This window comes from Felis catus, chromosome B1 (assembly GCF_018350175.1).
Source record: "Felis catus isolate Fca126 chromosome B1, F.catus_Fca126_mat1.0, whole genome shotgun sequence".
NCBI lineage: Eukaryota > Metazoa > Chordata > Mammalia > Carnivora > Felidae > Felis > Felis catus.
Genome location: NC_058371.1, coordinates 143211979 through 143239295, shown reverse-complemented (window position 1 = coordinate 143239295; position 27317 = coordinate 143211979). Strand labels below are relative to the sequence as shown.

The window sequence follows — 27317 nt, the reverse complement described above, 5'->3', positions numbered from 1 at the left end:
GTGAAAAATTCTAAAACATTCTTTTTATCTGACTCGTCTCGCTGGTAAAGAAATAACTAAACATAGATCCTCCTGAAGTTACGAGAGCCCATTAAAGAACTGTGCTCTCCCCCACCCAATCTTTTGACCCTTAGGATACACATTAAGACTACTTCTAGAGGATATACATTTTTAGGTTAAAACTTCCACAAGCTTTTGGTTTCAAAGGAAGAATATAAATTTATACTTTTCAGTTCAACTTAAGGTTTATCTTGTGATTAGATTAGCTTCCTAGTACATTTTGACTCTGAAATCATCTTATATTAGATTTGTTGCCAAAATGACTCCTAAATTATATCTCTAATGCACCCCATCTTCTTCAAATATGGTTCTTTCTAATGGCCTGGAGTCCATTACAGACAAATGTATGAGTTATGATGTAAGATAAGTAATGTCTAAGGAGACTATGTGCTTCTCAACTGCTCCTATCTCCGTTCTCCAAAGATAGAAGATAAATGGAAGTGCTAAATATAAGAACTTGATCTCACTGAGTTTGAATTAGACTATTCTATTTTGAGAATGTCTGACCAAGTCTATCTCTTACAATTATTTCTATTAGAAGACTATAATAAAAGTGGGATATAAATATCCTACATAGAATATAAAAGCATTATTTATACTGTATTTCGAGAGTGGGTGAGTAGGAAACAAGACAAACATAAAGTGTTACTAAAAATATTGCCCACATCGTGGGTACTTTGGTGGCAGAGATCAGGCACAGCTAGTATACATTACATACAGTGCATGTGCATAGATTCTGACACATCAATAAAAAAAACTATACTGTCCTGAAAACATTTTCTTTTTAAATGCAAAATAGCCTTTATCTGAAACATTAAAATTTTTCCACGTCAAGATACCAATTACAAGTATGTGTATTTGTATGTATGTATATGTGCGTGTATGTATACATTTATGAAATACAGTATTAGTTCATACAGAGAATCTAATTATGTCATTAATTATTTAAATGTGTGTGTGTGGTTTTTTTTAAATAAACAGCATTCAGCAGTGTAGTGTAGAGAAGCAGTACAGAATAATGGCTAAGAACATTGGTCTAGACTCAAGCTGTCTTGGTTAAGTGTTGGCAAAACTGTGTTTTTGGTATGTGAACCCTGTGTAAGTCATTTAGCTTTTCCCAGCCTTGGTTTCTTCATCTGTAAAGTATGTATAATAACAGCACTCACCTTATGTGGGCAGTTGTGAGGACTAAGTCAGATAATCTAGGAAAGTACTTTGAATAGTGCCTGGTGTTCAATAAATAACAACTATCATTAGAATAACTGAACAGGAAAACTAAAATGAAACAAGATAAATGAAGAGGCGATACAGAACAATGCAGTCATATTCCACTTCTAAACATGATACATTTAGGTCTACTTTAATTACAGCCCAATTGAAATGACACTAAAAAAATTAATAAAATAAAAAGGAAAAAACAGATAGCATATGAGTAATAATAATGAAATTTTAGGAGATGGAAAGCAAATGTATAATTTGTAACTGATTACACAGAACAAAGAAAGCTAAAACTTAAAGTAGCCTCACAGAAGTAGCCAACAAGAAGCAAGCTGCTCTGCATGGGAGTATTCCAGAAAGGCTCAGGAACTGGAGGCTCACGTATCTCTAAAGGCCAGGGAAGAGAAAGGGCAGCAAAATGGGAGGATTGGCTAAAAGTCTATGGGAGAAGCTGTTAGAATCCCAGATGCTCTCCCCCAACAGTCAGGTAATTACTCATTCCTTTGCCCTAAAGGAATTTAGAGGCTTGATTTCTGCATGAGGTAGATAGAGCCAGAGGACGTTTGGCTCCAAAAGTTTGGATAGATACGTGGCATAGCAGGAGTAAGGCTGCAAGTTGAAAATATGAGCATGAAGTGAGATTGTATAGATAGATAGATACTGCAGATTCCCCACCCCACTCAGCTTTCAGAATTTTGGCAGGTGATTGGCACCTAACAAGGCAGTAGTAAGAGAATCCCTCTTCTGGAGAACTGACAGGACCAAGAGAAAAGATGTACAGATAATTTTTGGGTCCCTCAATAAAAAAGCAATACCTAACTACCTACCAGTTGACAAATCCTGTCAACCTTACAAAGAGCTTTTAATCAGCTTTTTAGGGCCTCAATCTTAAATATGAATGAAGAGCCAATGACCACTAAACATTGAAGGAAAGTCTTTAACATTAATGACAGACATCAAAACAAACCAAAAAAAAAAAAAAAAAGAATTTGAAAAAACATCAATAATTCAGATGACAGGAGCAGTTGCTGAAAAACCGAAATGAGTATCTTTAAACAGAAAAGAGAGGGGCGCCTGGGTGGTTCAGTCGGCTGAGTGTCTGACTCTTGGTTTCAGCTCAAGTCATGAGCTCACAGTTTGTGGGTTCGAGCCCTGTGCTAGAGTGCAGAGCCTGCCTGTGACTCTCTGTTCCTTTCTTTCTGCCCCTCCCGCACTCGCTCTCTCTGTCTCTCAAAATAAATCAATAAACTTAAAAAAAATGGGAAAAAGATTATATCACAAAAGAACATAAAACTATGTGAAGAGAAAACGGCTCCTGGAAATTAAAAAAAAAAAAAATGATATCAGAAAAACAATTCGAGTTGAGGAAATTTCCTGAAAGGTGGGAATAAAAGATGAGGTGAGCATGGAAGTCAGAATTAAAGATGACTGGAGTGGTCCAAGCGGTCTAATAGGTGACTAACAGGAATTCTAAAAAGAGAGAACTGAGAAAATGAGGGGGAGAATGATCAAATAAATGATACTAGAAAATTTCTGAGAATAAAAGAACTCAAGAGTCTGCTAAGTACGCAGCACAATGAAAAGAAAAAGACCCTCAGCAGGGAACATCTTGAAATCAGTATGCAGGATAAAGAAAAGACCCTACAAACTAAGAAAACGAACAAAAACTAGTCACAAACAAAGGCCCTGGAGCCAAAATGGACAACAGCAATAAAATTTTAAGTATCAATCATATGTAAGTAAAAAAAAAACCCAGTATTTTCAGAAATGCAAAATTTTCAAATACACCCTTCCATAGTTAGCCACTGCATCATAGGCTCCACCAAAAGAAAGAAAGAAACCAAGAAAGGGAATTAAAATTAAAAAACACAAAAAAAGGTGAAGCGAATTCCCTGGGTTTTGAGAGAAGGAAAATCCAAGAAGCCAACTGCGTGGCAAGCCTAGAAGGCAACCACTCCCGATCAGAACAGGAATGTTGGAGGGCTCTAAAGGCATGATGCCTAACACATGAATATATGAACAAGTAAAGAAACTAATAATATAATCTTACTACTTTGCTCATACTAAAAGGAATTTTATCGTTGCTTTCAGAGAACGTTTGAGGGATAATTGGTTATAGATATTTAGAAAACTAACCAAAGTATAACAAGACAATTATTAAGTCTAAGGGCATAAAGGAAATATAATCACAGTTCACTGCACAGTTCAGCTAGAGAACAATATTTACATTGTCATAATAATCTAAACACTCAATGTGACTTAACCAAAACGTATGATATGATATGATTATATAGGGAGGATTATGCAGGGAAAAGGAAGATGTATACGTGCGCATGTATGTGTGGTTTAAAGAGATAATTTTTTATATTCTACAGCATAAGTTTATAAAGAATATCTAAAATTGTATGAGAAAAGACTAACAGTAGAGGAGTTCTTTTTCCAGTAATGGTAGAACAACCCTTCTGTTTAGAAATTCACTAGAAAAGTATACACACAAAATTTTTAAGTCTACCTGACAACATTAGAGAGCTACCAACACAGTTAAGAATTATGGGGCCAAAGTCCGGAACAAAATGCCATTTTCTCTAGAAGCATTTGCGAATTCTAAAAGAACCAGTTGAGAGGTTGGGAAGATGAGATGAGCTTTTGGCAGAATCAAGAAGCTAGAGGGATAAAAAACTAGAACTCTATCAAAGAGGTTAGAAGATAAACTGGTAAACATCAGGCTTCAGGATAAGAGCCTTAATCTGAATCATCTCAATCCTTGAATGAATTAAGGTGATATGGGATTGTTAGTGCCCTTACTTTAGCTATCAGCCAGAAGCTGACGTAAATCCTCTATGAAGGAAAAAAAAAATGTCATCTAGAAACCAAAATGATCTAATTTTTCACAATGTCCAGAACTTTATTTAGAAAGGAAGCAAACAAAAAATGGGCTAAAGACCTTAACAGACACCTCAACCAAAGAAGATACATAGATGTCAAATAAGCATATAAAAAGATGTTCCAGGACATATGGCATCAGGGAAACCCAAATTAAAGTGAAATACTATTAGGGGTGCCTGGGTGGCTCAGTCGGTTGAGCATCCGACTTTGGCTCAGGTCATGATCTCACAGTTCATGAGTTTAAGCCCTGTGTCAGGCTCTGTGTTGACAGCTCGGAGCCCGGAACTTGCTTCAGATTCTGTGTCTCCCTCTGTCTCTGCCCCTCTCCTGTTTGTGCTCTGTGTCTGTCTCTCTCGAAAATAAATAAACATTAAAAAAATTAAAAAATAAATAAATAAAATGAGATACTATTATACTCTTATTAGAATGTCCAAAATCCAAAACATAGACAACAGCAAACACTGCCAAGGATATGGAACAACAGGAACTCTCATTCATTGCTGGTGGGAGTGCAAAATGGTACAACCACTGTGGAATACAGTTTGGCAGTTTCTTACAAAACGAAACATATTACTATCATATGATCTAGTAATCATACTCCTGGATACTTACTCAAAGGAGCTGAAAACTTAGGTCCACACAAAAGCTTGCACATGAATGTTTACAGAAGCTTTGTTCACAACTACAAAAACTTGGAAGTAACGAAGATGCCATTCAGTAGGCAAATGAATAAACAAACTGTGGTACATCTAGACAGTGGAATATTACTCAGCATTAAGAAGAAATAAGCTACCAAGCCATGAAAAGACATGGAGGAAACTTCAATGCATTTTACTAAATGAAAGAAGCCTATCTTTTAAAAAATTTTTTTGATGTTTATTTATTTTTGAGAGAGAGAGAGAGAAAGACAGAGAGACAGAGACAGAGTGTGAGCAGGGGAGGGGCATAGAGAGAGGGAGACACAGAATCTGAAGCAGGCTCCAGGCTCTGAGCTGTCAGCACAGAGCCCGATGTGCGGCTCGAACTCATGGACTGTGAGATCATGACCCGAGCTGAAGCCAGACACTCAACCGACTGAGCCACCCGGGTGCCCCAAGAAGCCAATCTTAAAAAGCTTCATACTGTATGATTCCATCTATATGACCTTCTGGAAAAGGCAAAACTATGGAGACAATAAAAAGTTCACTGGTTGCCAGGGCGGAAGCGAATGGGAGGGATGAATAAGAAGGAGCACAGAAGGTTTTGAAGGCAGTAAGAATACTCTGTGTAATAATAATGGGTATTATGTCATTGTACATCTGTCCAAACTTATAGAATATACAACACCAGAGTGAACCCCAATGTAAACTATGTACTTTGAGTAATGATAATGTGTCACTGTAGATCCTTGGTAGCAAATGTACCACTCCAGTGAGTGATGTTGATAATGCGGGAGGCTGTGCATATATGGGGAAATCTCTATACCTTTCTCTCAATTTTGTTGTGAATCTAAAATTACTCTAAAAAAGTTAAACTATTGGGAGAAAAAGCAGGACTGGACAACAACATGACTGAAAACCAAGAGAAACAATGGTCACAGGCCCAGAGGGGATTCAGATAATGGAGTTATCATATACCATTAAAAAAAAAAAAAAAGGTTTTTAATAGTACAAGTACCAGAAGGAAGCAAGAGAATGGGGTAGAAAAAATAATTGAGAAGGTAAGGAGTAAAAACTTCCTAAATCAATGAAACATATCAATCCATACGTCTACTAAAATCAGTGAACCTCAAGAAAGACAAATACAAAGAAGAACACACCTAGCACATCACAGTCAAATTGCTATAAACCGATACAAAGAGAAAATCTTAAAAGTGGTCAGAGACAAAATTAACTCCAAAAGGGCAACAAGAAGATTTAAAACTGACTTATCAGTAGAAACAATGGAAACCTGAATACAATGTTCTACAATGAATTCAATTCACTCACTCATTAGACAAATATTTATTATCTACTATATGCTAGACTGTTCTAGGTACTTTGGGATGCATCAGTGAATACAACAAAGAATGTTACTTCTATTGTGTAAAATTATATAACAAACATTTTTCTTTTTGGTGGGGGGGGAGGGGGGGGGAGAGAGAGAGAGAGAGAGAGAGAGAGAGAGAGAGAGAGAGAGAGAATATGAATGAATGGATGAATAAATGAATAAATAAGTAAATATAAGCAGGTTCCATGCCCAGCATGGAGCTGGGTGCAGGGCTCAATCACACAACCCTGGGACCCATGCATGACCTGAGATAAAAATTGAGAGTTGAATGTTCAACTGACTGAGCCACCTAGGTGCCTCTATAACAGACATTTTTAAGAGGAGAAATAATAAACATTTTTAAGAGGAGAAATTGCATACGGCATGTTTGACAGTCTATTTAGGAAATACAGTTCATTTTTTGCTGTTAGAATTGTTACTTAAAATTTTGACTTCATAGATATGACTGGTACTTTTTCAGTGATGGATGAGATTCTTTATAATCAAGTAGTCTGTTTATTGCACAACTAGACAAAATCTCTCAGGCTGGCTTTTGGGTAATGAAAAGTCATGCAATTTCAGAGCTGATGTTTCTAGATGACCCTAGAGGTCGTCTAGTCCACACTCATCTTTAGACATGAAAAGAGCAAGGCACAATATATTTGGCTTTTCAAGGTCACACAAGTAGGGAGACCCACCAATGACTCCTGGTCAAATGTTCTTTGTTGTTGTTTATTTGTTGTTTGGTTTGTGGGGTTATTTTGGGAGGGGGATTTACTTTGTATCAATGTTAACATGTACATAATTTTAAAGCTTATTTTAGGGGCGCCTGGGTGGCTCAGTCAGTTAAGTGCCTGACTCTTGCTTTCAGCGCAGGTCGTGATCTTAAGATTCGTGAGTTCAAGCCCTTTATCGTGCTCTGTGCTGACAGCATGGAGCTTGCTTGGGATTCTCTTCCTCTCTCTCTCTGTACCTCCCTGACATTCTCTCCCTGTCTCTCTCTCAAAATGTATAAATAAACTTTAAAGGTAATTTTATAACACTTAAAACAAAAAACAGTAGTCCCTTGCTCTTCCTCTGACCACCTCCAAGTCCCAGTCTCCAGAGAGAAGCATGTTTACCTTCTAATATGAAGATTATCATTCTGTTATTTGATAGAATGTTCTCTTATTTGTTGTGTAACAGCTTGCTTTTCAGTGCACACATCTGAAGTGTCTGAGAGGGGTCCTTTTCCACTTTTAGCCATTTCGCAGTGCATGCCTTTCATTTAAGTGCCTTTCATTTAAGGTGGAATAACTGGCCGGTCACTGGTCATCCTCTTGCTATTCATTAGACAGGACTGTTAACTAATGAAATTGATTTTCATGTGCGATTTATGGAATAAGTTTCATTTCTCTATAGTTGGAGCTGAATACTGGTAACAGGGGATTAGTGGTTCCATAAATGTATATTTTCAGAACAAAGTCTGAATTTTACACCGTACAAGTTTTTTCCTTAGCTTTAAAGAAGAAAAAAAGGTTAAAACCAAAACTTTTCTAAAGTCTTGAACATTTTATTTTTCTTTAATTAAAAAAAATGTTTTTATTTATTTTTTGAGAGACAGAGACAGAGCACGAGCAGGGGAGGGGCAGAGAGAGAGGGAGACACAGAATCTGAAGCAGGCTCCAGGCCCTGAGCGGTCAGCACAGAGCCCGACGCGGGGCTCGAACTCACAGACTGTGAGATCATGCCCTGAGCCGAATGAAGTCGGACGCCCAACCAACTGAGCCACCCAGAAGCCCCTAAAGTCTTGAACATTTTAAATGAAGGGAATAAAAATATCTTACAGTTACTAAAATTTTATAAGTACATTTACATATAGTTCCTGAGGAAACTATATAAGCAAATCATTTTCATCTTGGTGGGATATCAATATACCATTAATTTGCCTTTGGCATTTGAAGCGGTGCTTATTTTAGCTATCTCAGCATTTGCTTTGTAATGTGGAAATGCTTGTGATGGAAAGCACTGAACATAAGACTACTAAATAATTTATTTTGACAATTATATTGGTGGGTTGGAAGGTGGCAGCAAAGCAGGAGGACCCTATGCTTGCCTCATCCCATGAATACAACTAGGTAACTATCAAATCATCCTAAATAACCTGGAAATTGACTTGAAGACAGGCAGAACAAACTCTACGATAAAGGTAGAGAAGAAACCACATTGAATAAGGTAGGAAATGTGGAGATGTGGTTTAGGAGAGAAATGGATTGTGGCTGCTGCAGTGGGGAGGGAGCCATTCTCTTGGAGAAGGGCAAGAGACAGACTAACACAAAGGGGAGCACACAGGGAAAATGAATCCCCATAGCAGTTGGCTTGGAAAGCAAGAAGGGCTGAATTTTGTGACTTCTGGCAATCATCAGGGCTTAAAGCCTGATGATTAGGCTTGAAGGTCAGTAGGCTTGGCTGAGATAGAGCCCAGAGGGCACTGAACTGCTCTTGGAGAGACAGCAGGCAAACAACCCATGGACACCCAGCATGGAAACAGTGATCTGAAGAGCACCAGGGGCACACAGTAAGAAAAGACAGCATTCACAGAGAGACCCCTCCAGGAACAAAGGAACTGGCTGGCACCATTTTCCTTCCCCATCCCTCAGCATACAGGGCTACCAGTGGGAACCAGTGCAGCACTGACACTCGCTATCTCACTTGCTTACATCAAGCCTCCCCTGTCCACACTCTGGTGTCACCACCCTGCCTTTCATGCTTGTCTCAGTCCCAGTGTGGTGGGCCCCCTCCCCTAGAAGAACAACCCAAATCCCTGCTCACGCATTTTCCAACTTGAGATATTTGCCAAGACTTGGTTCCAGCACTGGTGGTGACAGGTCTCATTTCACAAACAGACCAGAGCACACCTATCTAAAACATGCTACATTCAGGCCAGGGACCAAACACTGCCCACAATAGGCAAAGAGAGCCTGGGCAGACAACTGGCCCAAAGAGTAAAGTGGCCAGGACTAAACATTGGGGCACACACAACATACATTAGAGACACTCCCACGAGCACCAGGCCCTGGGGAAATGGGGACACCACATGACAGGGCACTAGAGAACCTCTTATTAAGGCCATAACCCTCAAGAACAAGAGATATAGTTTACTTTCCTAACACACAAGAACTGGCACAGAGACTTAGACAAAAATGAGAAGACAGAGAAATTTATTCCAAATGGAAGAACAAGACAAGGCGATGTCCAGAGATCTAAGTGAAACAGATATAAGTAACATACCTTATACTGATATACTGATATACTCTATCAGTATTTAAAGCAACGATCATAAGAATACTCACCGTACTTGAGAAAAGAATGGAAGAAATGAGTGAGACCCTTAACGCAGACATAAGGAATAGTGTACCAGAGATAAAGGGTATAATAAACAAAATGAGAAACACGCTTGATGGAATGAACAGCAGGATGGAAGAAGCAGAGAAAAGGATAAGTGACCTAGAAGACAGAGAGAAAAGAATTATGCAAAACAAGAACAGACTTAGGGAACTCAGTGACTCCATCATACATAGTAATATTGATAGTATAGAAGTCCTACAAGAAGAAGAAAGAGGAAAGGGGGCAGAAAATTTATTTGAAGAAATAATAGCTGAAAACTTACCTAATCTGGGGAAGGAAACAGATATCCAGATCCAGAAGGCACAGGGAACTCCCATCAAAATTAACAAAAGCAGATCCACACCAAGACATACTGTAATTAAACTGGCAAAACACAGTTATAAAGAAAAAAAATTTAAAGCAACAAGAAAAGAAGACAGTAACTTACAAGGGAAAACCCATAAGGCTAGCAGGAGATTTTTTCAACAGAAACTTTTCAAACCAGAAAGGAGTGGCATGATATATTCAAAGTGCTGAATGGGAAAAATGTGCAGCCAAGAATACTGTCAAGCAAGGCTATAATTCAGAATAAAAGGAGAGATAAAGAGTTTCCCAGACAAACAAACTACAGGAGTCCAGGATCACTAAACCAGCCCTACAAGAAATATTAAAGGGGACTCTCTGAGTGGAAAGGAGAGACCAAAGTAACAGTATAAAGGTAGGAAACATAAAAGAAGCAAAAATGAGTATTTCTTTTTTTGTTTTTTAGTGTTTAATTTTTTGGAGAGAGAGTGAGTGAGCGGGGGAGGAGGAAAGGAGGGGGACAGTCTGCATTGACAGCAGAGAGCTGATGCGGGGTTCAAACTCACGAACTGCGGGATTGTGATCTGAGCTGAAGTCAGACACTTATTAACCTACTGAGCCACCCAGGCACCCCCAAAATGAATATTTCTGTAAAAAAAATTCATGGAATGCACAAAATAAAAGGATGTAAAATATAACAATATATACTTAAAATGTGGGGAGGAGTAAGAATGAGTTCAAACTTACATGACCATCAACTTAATATAGATTGCTATATGCAGAAGATGTTATATACAAACCTAACGGAACCATACATCTAAAACCACTAATAAATACACAAAGAATAAAGAGAAAAAAATCCAAATGTGTCATTAAAGAAAATTGGCAAAACATGAAAGAGAGAAAGACAAAGGATCAAAGCAAATCTTCAAAAACAACCACAAAAAGCACAACAAAATGACAATGAATACATATCCATCAATAATTATTTTCAATGTAAATTGGGTAAACATTCCAATAAAAAACATAGGGTGACAAGGGCACCTGGGTGGCTTAGTAGGTTGAGCATCTGACTTTGGCTCAGGTCATGATCTCACGGTTCGTGGGTTCGAGCCCCATGTCGGGCTATGTGCTGACAGCTCAGAGCCTGGAGCCTGCTTCAGATTCTGTGTCTCCCTCTCTCTCTGCCCCTCCCCTGCTCATGCTCATGCTCTGTCTCTCAACAATAAATAAATGTTAAAAAAAAAAAATTAAAGAAAAACATAGGGTGACAGAATGGATTAAAAAAATAAAACAAGACCCATCTATATGCTGCCTACAAGAGACACATATTAGATCTAAAGAAACCTACAGATTGAAAGGGTATGGAGAAATACCTATCATGCAGATGGATGTCAAAAGAAAGCTGGAGTAGCAATACATATTATCAGACAAAACAGACTTTAGAACAAAGACTGTAACAAGAGACTAAGGACACTATATAATAATAAAAGGGACAATCTAACAAGAAGATATAACAATTGTAAATATTGTTTATTTACAATATTTTTAAATTGTAAATATTGTTTATTTACAATATTACAAATACCCTCCATAGAAACACCTTAATATATAAAACAGTTAATAACAAACATAAAAGAACTAATAGATAATAATGCAACAAGAGAAGATGACTTTAACACCCCATGTACATCAACAGACAAGTCATCTAAACAGAAGATCATCAACAACAACAACAACAACAACAAAAAACAAAAAAAAAAAATCCTTATAAAATCAACAAGAAAACAATGGCTTTGAATGACGCACTTGCACAGATGGATTTGACAGACATATTCAGTACATTACATCCTAAAACAGCAGAATACACATTCTGTTTTCAAATACACGTGGAACATTCTCCAGAAGAGAATGTTAGACCTTAAAATAAGCCTCAACAAATTGAGGAAGATTGAAGTCATACTGTGCATCTTTTCTGACCACAATGTTATGAAACTAGAAGTCAGCCACAAGAAAAATCTGTAAAGATGACAAATACAAGGAGGTTAAAGAACATGCTACTAAGGAATGAATGGGTCAACCAGGAAATAAAAGATGAAATTAAAAAGTACATGGAAACAAATGAAAATGAAAACACATTGGTCAAAACCTTTGGGATGCAGCAAAAGTGGTCATAAGAGGGAAGTTTATAGCAATATAAGTCTTCCTCAAGAAGCAAGAAAAATTTCAAATAAACAACCTAAGCACACACCGCAAGGAGCTAGAAAAAGAACAAAAAAAGACTAAAGCCAGCAGAAGGAAGGAAGGAAATAATAATTATAACAGAAATAAATGATACAGAAATAAAAAAAAAAACAACAGAACAGATCAAGCCAGACTTAGGGGCACCTGGGTGGCTCAATTAAGTGATCGACTCTTGGTTTTTGGCTCAAGTGATCTCAGGATTTGTGGGATCAAGCCCAGCACTGGGCTGTGTGCTGACAGTGTGGAGCTTGCTTGGGATTCTCCCTCTCTCTGCCTGCCAAATAAATAAATAAACTTAAAAAAAAATGCCAAAAACCTTTAGCCATATTTATCAAGAAAAAAGGAGAAAGGCCTCAAATAAAATCACAAATGAGAGAGGGGAAATAACAGTCAATGCCACAGAAATACAATTATAAGAGAATATTATGAAAACTATATGCCAACAAGTTGGACAACCTAAAGAAATAGATAAATTCCTAGAAGCATATAATCTACCAAAACTATAATAGGAAGAAATAGAAAATTTGAACAAACCAACAACAAACAAAGAAGCTGAATCAGTAATCAAAAAACTCCTGACAAACAAACATCCAGGATCAGATGGCTTCACAGGAGAATTTTACCAAACATTTAAGGAAGAGTTAATACCTATTCTCAAACTATTTCAAAAAATAGAAAAGGAAGGAAAACCTCAACTCATTCTATGAGGCCAATAATTCTCTCATACCAAAACCAGATAAAGACATCACTAAAATAGAGAACTACAGGCTAATATTCCTGGTAATCATAGATGCAAAAATCCTCAACTACCAAACCAAGTACAATAAAACATTAAAAAAAAATTATTCACCAAAATCAAATGGGATTTATTCTTGGGTTGCAAGCATGGTTTGACATTCACAAATCAATAAATGTGATACATCATATCAATAAGAGAAAACATATTCTCCATATGATCATTTTGAAAAATGTAGAAAAAGCATTTGACAAAATACAACATCCATTCAAGATAAAAACCTTCAAAGTAGGTTTAGAGGGAACATACCTCACCATAATAAAGGTCATATATGAAAGACCCCCAGCTACCATCATCCTCAATGGGGAAAAACTGAGAGCTTTTCGTCTAAGGTCAGGAACAAGACAGGAATGTCCACTCTTACCGCTTTTATTCAATACTGTACTGGAAATCCTAGCTGCAGCAATTAGACAACAAAAAGAAATAAAAGGCATCCAAACTGGTAAGAAAGAAGTACAATTTCCTTTTTTTTAAAAGTTTATATTATTTATTTTTGAGAGAGAGAGAGAGAGAGAGAGAGAGAGAACACACAAGCAGAGGAGGGGCAAAGAGAGAGGGAGAGAGAAAATCCCAAGAAGGCTGCACGCTGCCAGCACAGAGCCCAACGTGGGGTTCAAACTCACATATCATGAGATTATGACCTGAGCCAAAATCAAGAGTCAGATGCTCAGTTGACTCAGCCACCCGGGCACTCCTAAGTACAACTTTCACTATTTGCAGATGACATGATACTATATATAGAAAACCCCAAAGACTCCACCTAAAGACTGTGAGAACTTTCAGTAAACTCACAGGATACAAAACCAACACAGCATTTATAAACACCAATAATGAAGCAGCAGAAAGAGAAATTAAGAAAACAATCTCAAAAATAATAAGATGCCTAGGAATAAACCTAACCAAAGAGGTGATAGATCTGTACTCTGAAAACTATAAAAAAACAAAACAAAACAAAACAAACCAACCTGATGACAGAAATTTACAACAACACAAAGAAAAGGGAAAACATCCCATGCTCATTGATTGGAGGAACAAATATTGTTAACATTTCTGTACTACTCAAAGCAATATACACATTTAATGCAATTCCTATCAAAATACCAATAGCATTTTTCACAGAACTAGAACAATTCTAAACTTCGTATGGAACCACAAAAGACCCTGAATAGCCAAAGCAATCTCGAAAAAGCAAAGCAAAGCTGGAAGCATCATAATTCTGGAGTTTAAGTTATATCACAAAGCTGTTGCAATCAAAACAGTAGGAAACTGGCACAAAAAATAGCACAGAGAGCAATGGAAGAGAACAGAAAACCCAGAAATAAACCCTCAACCATATGGTCAATTAAATCTTTGACAAAGTAGGAAAGAATATACAATTGGAAAAAGACAGTCCGTTCAAACAATGATATTGAGAAAACTGGAAAGCAACATGCAAAGTTTTTTTTTACTTTCTTACACCATACACAAAAATAAACTCAAAATGAATTAAAGACCTAAAACCGTAAGTCCTGAAACCATAAAAATCCTCGAAGAGAACATAGGCAATAACTGCTTTGTCATCGGCTGAAGCGACTTTTTTTCTAGATATGTCTCCTGAGGCAAAGAAAACAAAAGCAAAAATAAACTATTGAGACTTCATTGAAATAAAAACTTCTGTACAGTGAAGGAAACAATCAACAAAACTAAAAGGCAACCTGCAGAATGGGAGAAGATATTTGCAAATGACATATCTGATAGAGGGTTAGTGTTCAAAATCTATAAAGAATTTATCATCAAACTCAACACCCCCCAAATGAATAATCTAATGAAAAAATGGGCAGAAGACATTAACAGACATTTCTCCAAAGATATACAGATGACCAGTCTGTTTGGTGGGAATGCAAACTGGTGCAGCCACTCTGGAAAACAGTACGGAGGTTCCTCAAAAAGTTAAAAACAGAACTACTGTATAATCCAGTAATTGTACTACTCGGTATTTACCCAAAGAATACAAAAACACTAATACAAGCGGAGACAGAAACCCCTATGTTTAGAACAGCATTATTTACAATAGCCAAGATACAGAAGCAGCCCAAATGTCCATCAAATGATGAACTGATAAAAAAAAAAGATGTGGTATATTATACAATGGAATATTACTTCAGCCATAAAAAGAATGAAATCTTGCCATTTGCAATGATATAGATAGAGCTAAAAAGTATAATGCTAAGTGAAATAAGTCCATCAGAGAAAGATATCATATGATTTCACTCATATGTGGCATTTAAGAAACAAGGTAAACAAATGAAAGGAAAAAAAAGAAAGAAAGAAGCAAATCAGGAAACAGACTGTTAACAATGGAGAACAAACTGATGATTACCAGAGGGAAGGGGGTGAGGGATGGGTTTTATAGGTGAGGGGGCGTAAGGAGTGCACTTGTCATGATGAGCACCGAGTGATGTATGGAATTGTTGAATCACTATAGTGTGCACCTGAAACTAATATAACACTGTATGTTAACTAACTGGAATTAAAATGAAAACTTAAAAAAACTCAATTATTGTTAACATTAATCCTGCTGAATAATTCATGTTTTCCCCAGGGGAAACACCAAATAGTGAAGTACATGTTTTCATTCATCTGGTATGTATAAATCTACAATCCAGTAATTGAAAATGTCATAACTATAGATATATTTTTAAATGAAATTTTCTCCATTTAAAATTACTTACATATTAGGTCATTTGCATCATGGATTATGAGACTAGGTGCTTACATGAGACAGGAAGCTGGCTGTGGACTGGGATGACGGTACATTAGAATGGGAACGGGTGGCTGAGGATGGCTGTAGAAGGCGTGGCTTCACAGAAGTATTTGAGGTGTATCCAGGGCCCTGAAGTTCCTAGAAAACAATATAGATGTGAGCAAAATAATTGTCCACCTACACCTACAATTGTGAAATCAAAACGTATTTCACAAACATAATTTCAATTTTTCATGTTGAACATCTATAAAGCAAGATGATTCTGAGTCACTCTTTGAGGACTAAGCATATGCTAAGAAGATGCCTTCACACTGCTGATTTTGAAAGAGGCATTTGAGATGTGAAAACACCTCGGATGGTACGCTACTTAGCTGGTTTCTAACTTTTGCCAAAGACTCTACGCTAGTTGGGGCATACTATTGAGAAAGGTCCTCTACAACTATCGCGTGCTCCAGCCTGCAAAAGTATCCATTACGGACACTTTAACGTATGTCTGCAACTTGGAAAGCAGACATAAATTTCAGTGGAAAATGCACTGTTTTTAAAGGACACATGTTTTGGTGATGCAGATTAAATCATTTTTGCTATTCTCCAAACAAGCTGAGCACACTCACACTTTGGACCTCTGCACTTGCTTGACCCCCTTCTGTGTGGAAAATTCTTCCTTCAGGTATCCCCATGGCATACCTGAAGAAGGTGTCTGCCTCTCTTATAAACTTAACAGAGAGCACTGTGTTTCAATTTGTTACTATAGGAAGAGGACAGGTATAGATATAATGATGTTTATGCAGATTTTAGAACTGCTAGTATCAGATAGTGTTGAAGTACACTTGACTGTGTCCAAGGTACATGAAGTAAATATAAACGTATATCAAAGAATGGCATTAATTTCACTTGAACTATTTCTGATGGAAAGAAGGCCTTACTTTTACATCCAAAGTGTGTTGAAGTTTTAGGCGCACAGATTCTTGTTCCTGACGCTGTATGATATCTTGACATTCTGCAAACTGCAAAGATGCCTACAATCAAACAACCACATGTGGTTTGTCTTCCATTCTCTACACAATTTTGTTTTGTTAACCTATAAATACAGAGCTTCCATCTCTTCAAGGGAACCCCCCACACTAACTTGCATTTATCTATTTATCGGTTTTGTTCATTAAACTTAGAACTGGAGGCCATGCCTTTATCCTCTGTATCCCTGGCATCTATGTAGCATTTAGTATGAATGAACTAAGGATGGAATAAACAAATCACTTTAGTAATGTAAAAAAATGACCACAACTGAAATTCATTAAATCAACATATCATGTTTTAAGATCAAAGCTGGCATAGGCGGGTTCACAGGTCATTTTACCTAACCATAAAGGCTCTGGATTTCTTAATAATCAGGACTAGTTTGGGTATATTTTTGCCTTCCAGAGTTCTCACAAGTAAGATTTATGCCTTTATGATACGTTGCAATAACAAATACAATGTCACTAACCCTTCTCATTCTTTGTGTGTGTGTTTTTTTTTTTTTTTTTTTTTTTTTTTTTTTTTTTTTTTTGAGACAGAGAGAGAGAGAGAGAGAGAGAGAGAGAGAGAGAGAGAGAGAGAAGCAGGGCTAATGTTTTTTTTTTTTTACCCGAAGTGGGGCTCCTGCTCACCCGAATGGGGCTTGAGCTCACCCATTGCAGGACTTGAACTCACAAACCATGAGATCATGCCCTGAGCTGACGCTTAACCAACTGGGCCACCTAGGTGCCCCCTGAGTTGTGTTTTCTACCAGCATTTTCTGGACTCCAATGAATGCCAGACATTAGCATTATGTTAGCATTTTACTGATATTATTAACAGACTGTATTCTACCTAGTGTTCAAGTCATTTTGTGGCAGTAAGTTAGATTGAAGACATATTTATTTATTCAGTCCAGTGAGGACCCCAGGTGTATCTTGCATCTTGTATCTTACTGCTCCTGTGACCGAGTTAGCCTCAAAAAGAATTTTGTAAAAAGTACACAGTATAACTGTGCTTTAAAGCTTAGAAGAGCCTTCTCTACTCTATAGGCTATGGTTTTTCCTTGCGCTAGGTGACTGGGATCTAGTAGAGATTTGGTTCCTATCAGCATGGAGCTTTTATTCAGAACATGTCTCCTCAGTTAATAGCTATTTAGTTGATGATTACTTTATACACTTAGTAACTACCTTATCAAGAGCAACTTCCATATTAGCAACTTTTTCTTTCAAACGGCGCTCCTGCGATCTCAGGACTTCCAATTCTCCAGCCATCTTGTTTTTTTCTGTTGCAACAGTACTCAATTCCTGGCTTAATTTATTCTTCTCTTCTTTTAGAAAATGCTTTTCCTATAATTATAGAGGAAAAAAATATCAGAAATAATATGCTGATGTAGATGCTCAGATGTGAGGGAAATATAAAACTAATATAAAGATCTGAACCATAGTTCAATTCATATGTCACTTAATTGTTCTGAGTTGGAGCTGGGAGCTATTAGAATCATGTCACCATGTACTCTCTTATTTTTATAAGAGAGCAGGTTGAGTGGCAGAGAGAGAGGGAAACACAGAATCCAAAGTAGGCTCCAGGCTCTGAGCTGTCAGCACAGAGCCTGATGTGGGGTTCGAACTTGTGAACTGCGAGATCATGACCTGAACCGAAGTCAGACGCTTAACTGACTGAGTCACTCAGGTGCCCCAAGGGTAGCTTCATTTTTAAAAAGCTCATTTTGGCAGGGAGGGGGACAAAATATAAGAAAAATTTAAATATAGTGAACAAACATTGGGTTGCTGGAGGGGTGGTGGGAGGGGGGATGGGCTAAATGGGTAAGGGGCATTAAGGAATCTGCTCCTGAAATCATTGTTGCATTACATGTTAACTAACTTGGATGTAAATTAAAAAATAAATAAATAATTTAAAAAAAAACAAACAAAGAAATGCAGAATCCCTTGCTCCTCCACTCCTAGACTTACTGAATCAAAACATGCATTAAACATATTTTTAATTAAAAAAAATAATAAAAAAGATAAAAACGTTCATTCTGGGTCTGGGAAGAGCAAATGCCTGACCCACGCTCACTTTCTACATACGCTACATACCTCTTCACCCCCACTGCAGCCAGTGCTCACAAACCCTGCTTTTACAAATGTTGATTTGTTCCAAAGTGATTGAACTATCAGGGAACATTTGAGCACAACATAAGTTTCACACTTACTGTGCACAGTTGCACTTATAAGAAATATTAAGTCAACACAAAACTGCACCCGGCTAAACAGAGCTGTGTGGGAATACACAAAAAGCATACATGCACACTCCTCAAACACCAATCTGCTACTACCTCAGTTTATCTTGTGTTCTGAGTCACATCCGTGCACATCTGGTGCCACAAAAAACCTCCCTTCTACCCCCTCATAGTAACTTACAAGCTGCAGCCCTTTGATGCACACTTCTACAAGCAGACTTCAGGTCTTTTTCAAGATAAAGGACCATATTTATTGTAGTATTTATGTATTTCTTAGCCATTTAACACACGTAAAACTGCACCACCAGTTTTCATTAGGTCCCTCCTTTTCGTGTGTTATTGATGAAATTTGTTAGTGAGGTACTCCTAATCCCATTGTTCTCACAACCCCCGTGGCCTTTTCTGCACAATTTTGTAGACACACGTGTCACATTACAGCAGAACTGACCATGCTTTGTTAATAGTGGTTCCCTGTCTCTACCAGGAATGTCCTTTTGTCCATTTTCTGCATTTAAAATACTAGCTCCTTCAAGGTCCTACTCAGAGGCACCTGGGTGGCCCAGTCGGTTAAGTGTCTGACTTTAGCTGAGGTCATAATCTCTCTCATGGTTCATGAGTTCAAGCCGGACTCTGTGCTGACAGCTTGGAGCCTGGAGCCTGCTTCTGATTCTGTCTCCCTCTCTCTCTGCCCTTCCCTTGCTTACATTCTGTCTCATCTCTCAAAAATAAATAAACATTAAAAACAATAAAAAAAAATCCTACTCAAATGTTCCTTCAGGAACTTTCCCCTCACTCTCTCAGTCGGAAATAAACTCTTTTCTCCATTTTACTTGGTAACTCTGCTACGTCTTATCCTGCCTGCAGTATATCAAAGAGTGAACACACTGGCTTCCCTCATTCTGAGCACAGGGACTCACCTTATTTGCAGTTGTCATTGCCTCTTCCAAAAACTGTATCTTGCTTTGAAGGGCATCTATCTGACCTCTTTTAGCCGTGATTTGCTTTTGCATCCCCATTGCCACTTTCATAGCTGGGGGGAAAAAGAAAATAAATTGCCTTAGTTTTTAGTGTCTAAATTTGGGGAGGCTACTATAAATTGATGGTTAAACATGATGAGAAGGTGACAAGATTCTCCAAGGCACTTGGACAATTTCAAGAGACTGATCATGGGAAAAAACAAAACAAAACAAAACAAACCTTCAGACTTCACAATATTGGGATATAACAATTTTCAGCAATTACAGAGAGATTTTGAATTGAGAATGATATTTTGTGATTTCCTTGCTACTGGTATTAATTTCACTGACCATCATAATTTGCTGTATCTCTAATGGTTATATAATACTGATCAAATTCATACTTACACATATCGAATATATATATATATATATATATATATATATATATATATATAACAATAGTTGTATACTGAACAATGTAGAATTTTCTAGAAATTCATATTTAAAATACCATAAATGGGGTGCCTGGGTGGCTCAGTAGGTTAAGCGTCTGACTTCTGATCTCAGCTCAGGTCTTGATCTCACGGTCGTGAGTTCAAGCCCTGCACTGGGCTCCACATTAGGTGTAGAGTCTACTTAAAAAACACAAAAAACCAAAAAAACCCCACAAAAGACATCTATTATTTATTTTTTTCATATGATATCCTATAAAAATGTCATAAGTGATTGTGTAAGACTTCTATTATTAAGTGATCTTTTTAAAGAATCCAATGATACCACAAACCATTCAATTTTCATTCTCATGGCTATTGCATGTGCTTGGAACTCACTACTATTTCAATAGTAAAATTGGCAGCATTAGCACATATGGAATTATTTTAGTAAAACTGGTGATGGGGTGAGAATGTTCAGAGCAGGTAGTAGGCACTGAATACTTCAGATATGGAAGACCATTGAAAAGACATATGAAGCTCATCCTTGCTTGGAAATTCAAAGCCAGAGACCCAGTGTTGTTTCCTACAGGAAAGAGGTTTGAAAATGCCACTGGCTTTGAGTTGAGTCAGGTCCAGATACAGCTTAGAGGTTAAAAGGAAAAGAGAAAATGTATCATTCTTCTTTTTTTTTTTAAATTTTTAAAAATATTTATTTATTTTTGAGGCAGGGGGAGAGGGAGAGGGAGAAAAAGAATGAGAAAGGGAGAGTCAGAGTGAGAGGGAGAGGGAGAAGAAGAGGAAGAGAGAATCTGAAGCAGGCTCCAGGCTGTCAGCACAGAGCCTGACCTGGGGCTCGAACCCACAAACAGTGAGATCATGACCTGAGCTGAAATCAAGAGTCAGTCACATAAACGACTGAGCCACCCAGGTACCCAAAAAATGTACCATTCTTTAAGAAAACCATCAGAGAGGATAAAAGGTCTCACTTCTTGCTAAGGAGTAGTTGCTATAGCGAAACTGTTGAAACAGGGCTCATCAGGCATGGCACATCGATCTATTAACAGAGCAGCAGTCTGACATCATTTGCTCACCACTCACCTAATTCAAGCACTCTGAAGAACTCTGGTCTGATTAAGCAGATCAAGGTTGGCCTTCAAGCTTGTTTTCTTAAATCTCATTTATTTTAAGATAATTTTAATCAATAAAAATTAGCATTTGAATGCAAAAACAGGATTACTGAGGGAATTGAATCATTGTAATATGACTGGGGCTGTTGTGGAGATGCCAGCAGGGCACTGAAGAGAGGGCTCTCTCTGGTGGTGGGGGAAGGGAACGGACCCCAAAATGGGCCTCCTGAGCGACTTCTCCAAACCCCACCATTTGCTTGCTGGTTAACACCAAGCAAGAAAGAACTGAACCTCCAAGGACTACACAAAATACAGAACACTTCGAGAACATGCATTCGGTTTCTGGACAGGGATCATGATCATCTTCTCTGCATCGTTCTAGCTTTAATGTATGTGCTGCTGAAGCAGGCACAGAAATAAATCTTTGACACTAAAAAATGTTGAGAAATAAAAAATATAGGACTTATTTATTCTTACAGTCAGCTAATACAGCCATACCAACACTAATAATAATGATATAAAACAGCAGATAACCTTCTCTCTCAGAATTAATACAGGCAGTAAGGGACAAAGGGGACAGGTCCAAGGGGTGAAAGGGACCACTCATGCCAGCCGTTCAATTCCCAGGGTTCATCCCATTTATATCGCAGAAAAGGAATCAGGAACTGACAATTAACCACAAATTTATAGTTTATGTTGGTAATGAACATGTGAAAAATAAGGGGTTGAATGAAAATTATTGGTGACGTGTATTTTTATCAACACTTCCTTAAAAGTAATTGGCATTTATAGACATTGAGATCTATTAGAGATTACTAAAACAGCCACAGGAAAAGAAAGATTCAGATACTTCAGGGCTTAAATTAAGCACACAGCATTTTCCCCCAAAACCCCCGAGTAGAACGACTGCTAACACCCACCGTTGGTGCCTGTCACTGTGCACCGGAACCCGGGAGAGGTGCCAGGCAGTGCATCCAGGTTTGTGCTATAATAAATCTAGACCAATGGAATTAAAAACAGAAGAATAAAATCTAATACAGCATACCATGACCATCAGATCCTTCCATCGACTTTAACGTATTTCTTGTTTGTTCGAGTTCAGACTGTGCAGATTTTAATTGCATTTTCAGTTTATTTGTAGTAGCTTCCATCTCTTCAGTTTTGTTTCGAAAATTCCTTTTTAAGACTTCATAGTCCTCTGTACAGTGTGATAATTATAGAAGGTTACTTTTTTCTACCCCACTGTATGAACTATGTTTTATTTGTGATTGATGATCATAGAATTTTAGAGCCAGAAGAGACTTCATCTAGCTCCATCACCATTTGTTATAGAAATTAGATGCACATACACATTTCCTGAGTGGATCCTCCTTCTCTACCCACTTACTATTCATGGCTTTTTCCAGCCAGTGTAATTGGCTCACGTCAATTGCATCTTAAACTTTCTTGGATGGTAGTACCCACCACTAAGGATCTCACCACCATTTGTAGGCAGGTGAATCTCCATGATGTGATCAGTAACCTGAGGTTGCTTTGTGTTCTAGCTTTTTTCTTTCAATGTTTATTTATTTTGAGAGAGACAGAGAGAAAGAGTGAGAGCGAGAGAGCGAGCGAGCATGTGGGTATGCAAATCGGAGCACGACGAGGGGAGGGGCAGAGAGAGAGAGAGAGGGAGAGAGAGAGAGAATCTCAAGCAGGCTCCACATTGTTGGTGCAGATGCCGAGCTCCGTCTCAGAACTGTGAGACCATGGCCTGAGCCAAAATCAAGAGTTGGATGTTTAACTGACTGAGCCATCCAGGCACCCCTCTGACTTTTTATCTCTAGCAACTATTAAAAGACCTGGCACACATTCATCATTTATACACAAGAACACACACACAAACACACCTTTTTATATATTTATATATGCTAGATTTATATACAGAGGGAACAGGCAGAGCCAAGACCTCTTTGCTGAAATCTGTCTCCCCACACATTTCCATGTGGATGTCCTAGCACCACCCACACCAACCAGCTCATGCTGGCTATGTATCATCCTCTGGCCCTTAAGCCTGCCCCTCTAACAGCTTCCCTCTCTCAGCTGTTGGTACCATCGTTTTCCCAGTAACACAGACCTACAACCTGAAGGCCACACATAACCCCTCTAATCACTAAGTACTGCTGTTCAACTGCCAAAATACTCTAATCCTTCCTCTCACTCTCACCGCCACTGCCTTGGTTCAAGTTCTCATAGCTCCTGGGGCCATTGCAAGATCCTCTTGGGCTGGCTGGCCCCTGGCCTTTCTCTACCTGCTGACACTGTCCTTCCAAAATATGTTAGATGACAATAATCTCCTGCTTAATGTCTTCTGCTGGTTCCACACTGTCTGGCTCTGCCTATCTACCCTGCCTCATATCTTAGCCTTCGTGCCTCAAATACTCAACTACTTCTGAGGTCATATTGTTATTTCATGCCTCATGCTTTAACCCATAATGTTCTCTCCACCTGGGTTGCCCTTCTACTTCTTTTTTACCTGCCAAATCCCAGTGCTTCCTTCAGACTTAGCAGAGGAGGTTTGAGTCCTACAGGAGACTTTCTATACTCTTCCCTTCTGCACCCAGCACACTGATCCTCATCTGCTGTACTAACCCGTTCTATAGAGGTCTGGCTCCCAACTAGCCGGGGTCCCCCCTGTTGTGTTTCTAAGGCCTATCTCAGTATCTGGCCTAGTACATGCTCAGGAATCATGGACTCTGCGTGTGTGTGCGTGTGTGTGTGTGTGTGTGTGTGTGTGTGTGTGTGTGTGTGAAGTAAATGATACCTGTATCACAGTAATTGTGAACTAGGAGTGTTTTGGTTTTAAATTTAAGATCTTAGATTTCTCCTTTCCAGAAATCTATGCCAAGTCTGTTACATATGTTGCTTCATTATGAAACTTCTGATCAAGCTATTTGACTCAAAGGACTCAAGGTTTCCACTTCCTTCCCCCTTTTCTTGAAAACACAGTGAAGAATTTCCTGGACTCTGAGAGGTGACTAATGTTAACAGTTAACGAGTGCAAGATACAGGAGCTCTGCTAGGAGAGGCGTCAAGACTTCTGGGCAGCATAATTATCCCTGTGGGTGACGTGGGAGGTGCGGCTACCCTCCTGCAGCAGTCTTGGCGTCCATGCTGGACCTCAAGGGCAGCGCTCTGAGCGGTCAGTAGTCCGTGAACCGAAGGAACGTACCTGAAAGACTGTGCAACTCGTTCCTGCTGGTCTTCACCTCATTTAATAACTGGTCCCTCTCCTGCCTGATGTCCTTCACTGCACGGAGCCGCTCAGAGCCTGCATTCACCAGCTTCACCTTTTCCAGCTCCAGGTCACTCACTCGGGCCTCAAGTTCCCGTATCTTTGCATCTTTTTTATCTTTTAAAATCTAAACATTGGGACAAATACAAAGGACAGAGTAAGAAAAAAAATTATGTAGCTGTACTTATAATTGACATTGTATTAGTATCTTATCTATGTTTAATATCTTTTCCCTCTTTCCTACAATATTAAATTTCTATTTTATTATAAAACCTCAACAGTAAATGGGAAAACAAAAGGAATATTTTACCTTCCTTTTAACCTTAGGTGTCAATCTCCAGTATCATTTGCTGTAGCTCCTTCATTATTCTTATCCCTATTTTTTTTAAGTTTATTTATTTTGAGACAGCAAGAGAGAGTGTGCACGCGTGCACTTGGGGTGGGGGCAGAGACAGAGGTAGAGATTGAATCCCAAGCAGGCTCCTCTCTGTCAGCACAGAGTCCTGCTTGGGGCTCAATCTCATGAACTGAACTGTGTGAGATCGTTACCTAAGCCGAGATCGAGTCAGGTGTTTGAGCCACTCAGATGTTCCTTTTTTTTTTTCCCCCATTAAAAAAAAAAAAACAAACACAAAACAAACGTACTGAGCACCTACTTTGTGGCAGGAACTATTTTACATGTTGGGAACAGAGCAGCAGGGCAGGGACTGGGGTGAGGCCTCACTTGCCTCCCTGAGTTCTGTGTCCTAGGAGCCTCACTAGCCTTGCCCTGTCCCAGTCTTGAAACACAGGAAGTAAAACAAACAATGTCCTTGTCCCCACGGGGCTTACATTCCAGTCAGAGGAGGCAGAGGGTAACAAATATTTAATAGTGTAATAATAAGTGACTTAAAAAAAGAATAAAAGAAGGTGAGGGGGTAGAGAATGAATGCAGGGGAGGAGCTCTGCACGTAACAGATAAGTTGGCAGGTAGAAAAGCGCCCAACTGCTATTCTTATTAAAGCCTGCAAGAAGGCTGGCCCCTGGCTGGTATCTGGGGACTTGGATTTAGGAGAGTGTCCCCCACTCAAACTGTAAGAGTAGCTCACTGTGCCTAAGCCATTTCTGCAGACAAAATTATTTATGCTGAGTACCCGCTTTCCTTCTGAAGGACTGGAATACTTGCCAGGCAACGGGTGTCTGTGACCAGTCCCCAGTATAAAAACCCTGGGGACTGAGTCTGCAATGAGCTTCCTTAGCAGTATTTGACGTGTGTGCTGTCACAGCTCATTGCTGGAGGAGTCAAGTACATCCTGCACGGACTCTGCCAGAGAGGAGTTTTGGAAGCCTGGGCTTACTTTCCTCCCATGTATCTTTTCCCTTTGCTGATTTTACCTTCTATTCTTTCACTGTAATAAACTGTACCCATGGGCACAACTCTATGCTGAGTCCCGGGAGTCCTCCTAGCCAATGTTTGAACCTGGGGGTAGTCTTGGGGACCCTGACCCTCTCTGATGAGCAGAAACCTCAAAGAGGGAGGTGAAGGAGCAACCCATGTTACAGGCTTGGGGACAGCTCTAGGCACAGGGAATGTGTTCAGGAAACAGCACAGCCATCAGAATGGCTGGTGGGGGGAGACTGGAATCTGCCACCCCAAACATGTTTCTTTGGCATAAAGATTATTTCAAGCTGATTATTTTGAGAAACAGCAGACATGGGAGAAGGTCTGAAAACAGAGAAATTGCCCTTTAAGGGATATTTCTATTTACAAAGGAAGTCTCCATTTGTAAGGGTGTCTCCCTCTGTGAACCACAAAAGAAAGGATGACTCTAAATTATAAGAGAATCTTATCAATGGGGAAGGCAGAGTTTAAATCTGCAAAACAAACCTCATCCCTGTTCTCCATAGTTCTCCTGATCACCTTCCCAAAACTTGCCTCTCTCACCTCCTTGTTTGTTTTAGCTAAAGATGATATTTAAGTATTTAAGCCTGAATTTTTTTTTTTTTTTTTTTAAGTAGGCTTCACACCCAATGCAGAGCCTAACATAGTCTCGAGACTATGAGCTCAAGACCCGAGCTGAAGGGTGCCTGGGTGCCTCAGTTGGTCCAACTTCAGCTCAGGTCATGGTCTCATGGTTCGTGGGTTCGAGCCCTATGTCAGAATCTGAGCTGACAGCCTGGAGCCTGGGGCCCAGAGCCTACTTCAGACTCTGTGTCTCCCTCTCTCTCTCTGCCCCTCCCTCACTTGTGTGCTCTCTCTCTGTCTCTCTCTCTCTCTCTCTCTCTCTCAAACATTAAAAAAAAAAAAAAGCCTAGATCAAGAGTTGGATGCTTCACTGACTGAGCCACCCAAGTACCCCTAAGACTGAATTCCAAGCCACCTCTCAGTTACTCATTTCCCTGGGTTTCTCCCTTGTATATATGAGATATATGTATTAATAAACTTCTGTTTGTTCTTTTGTTGTTGATCTGCCTTGGTTTCAGGGGTTCAACCGAGAATTCAGAAAGACAGAAGGAGAAGGATTTCTCCTGCTCTACACTGGAGTGGACTGAGCATGGGGGAAAAAAGGAGTTGGAGATGAAGTCAGGGAGGGAGCCGTGGGTAAGACTGACCTTAGAGGCAGTGTAAGGATGTGAGAGTTCATGCTGAGTGAGATAAGAAGCTGTTGGACAGTTTTGAGCA

General features: G+C 38.9%; 1 protein-coding gene across 23 annotated transcripts in view; it reads right to left on the bottom strand.

Moving 5' to 3' along the window:
• CCDC158 (coiled-coil domain containing 158) overlaps window positions 1-27317 on the bottom strand; it is a 104284-nt gene that overhangs the window by 34355 nt on the left and 42612 nt on the right. For 22 of the 23 annotated variants that reach the window (XM_045056193.1, XM_045056187.1, XM_045056204.1 and 19 more), the window contains 6 exons: window positions 24593-24782; window positions 22427-22579; window positions 19779-19891; window positions 17810-17968; window positions 16550-16642; window positions 15636-15761 (listed from right to left, as the gene is read on the bottom strand). In XM_045056193.1, the coding sequence (XP_044912128.1) occupies window positions 15636-15761; window positions 16550-16642; window positions 17810-17968; window positions 19779-19891; window positions 22427-22579; window positions 24593-24782 (834 nt within the window). The remainder of the gene's footprint in view (window positions 1-15635; window positions 15762-16549; window positions 16643-17809; window positions 17969-19778; window positions 19892-22426; window positions 22580-24592; window positions 24783-27317) is intronic. The other variant, XM_045056195.1, reaches the window with a different exon arrangement.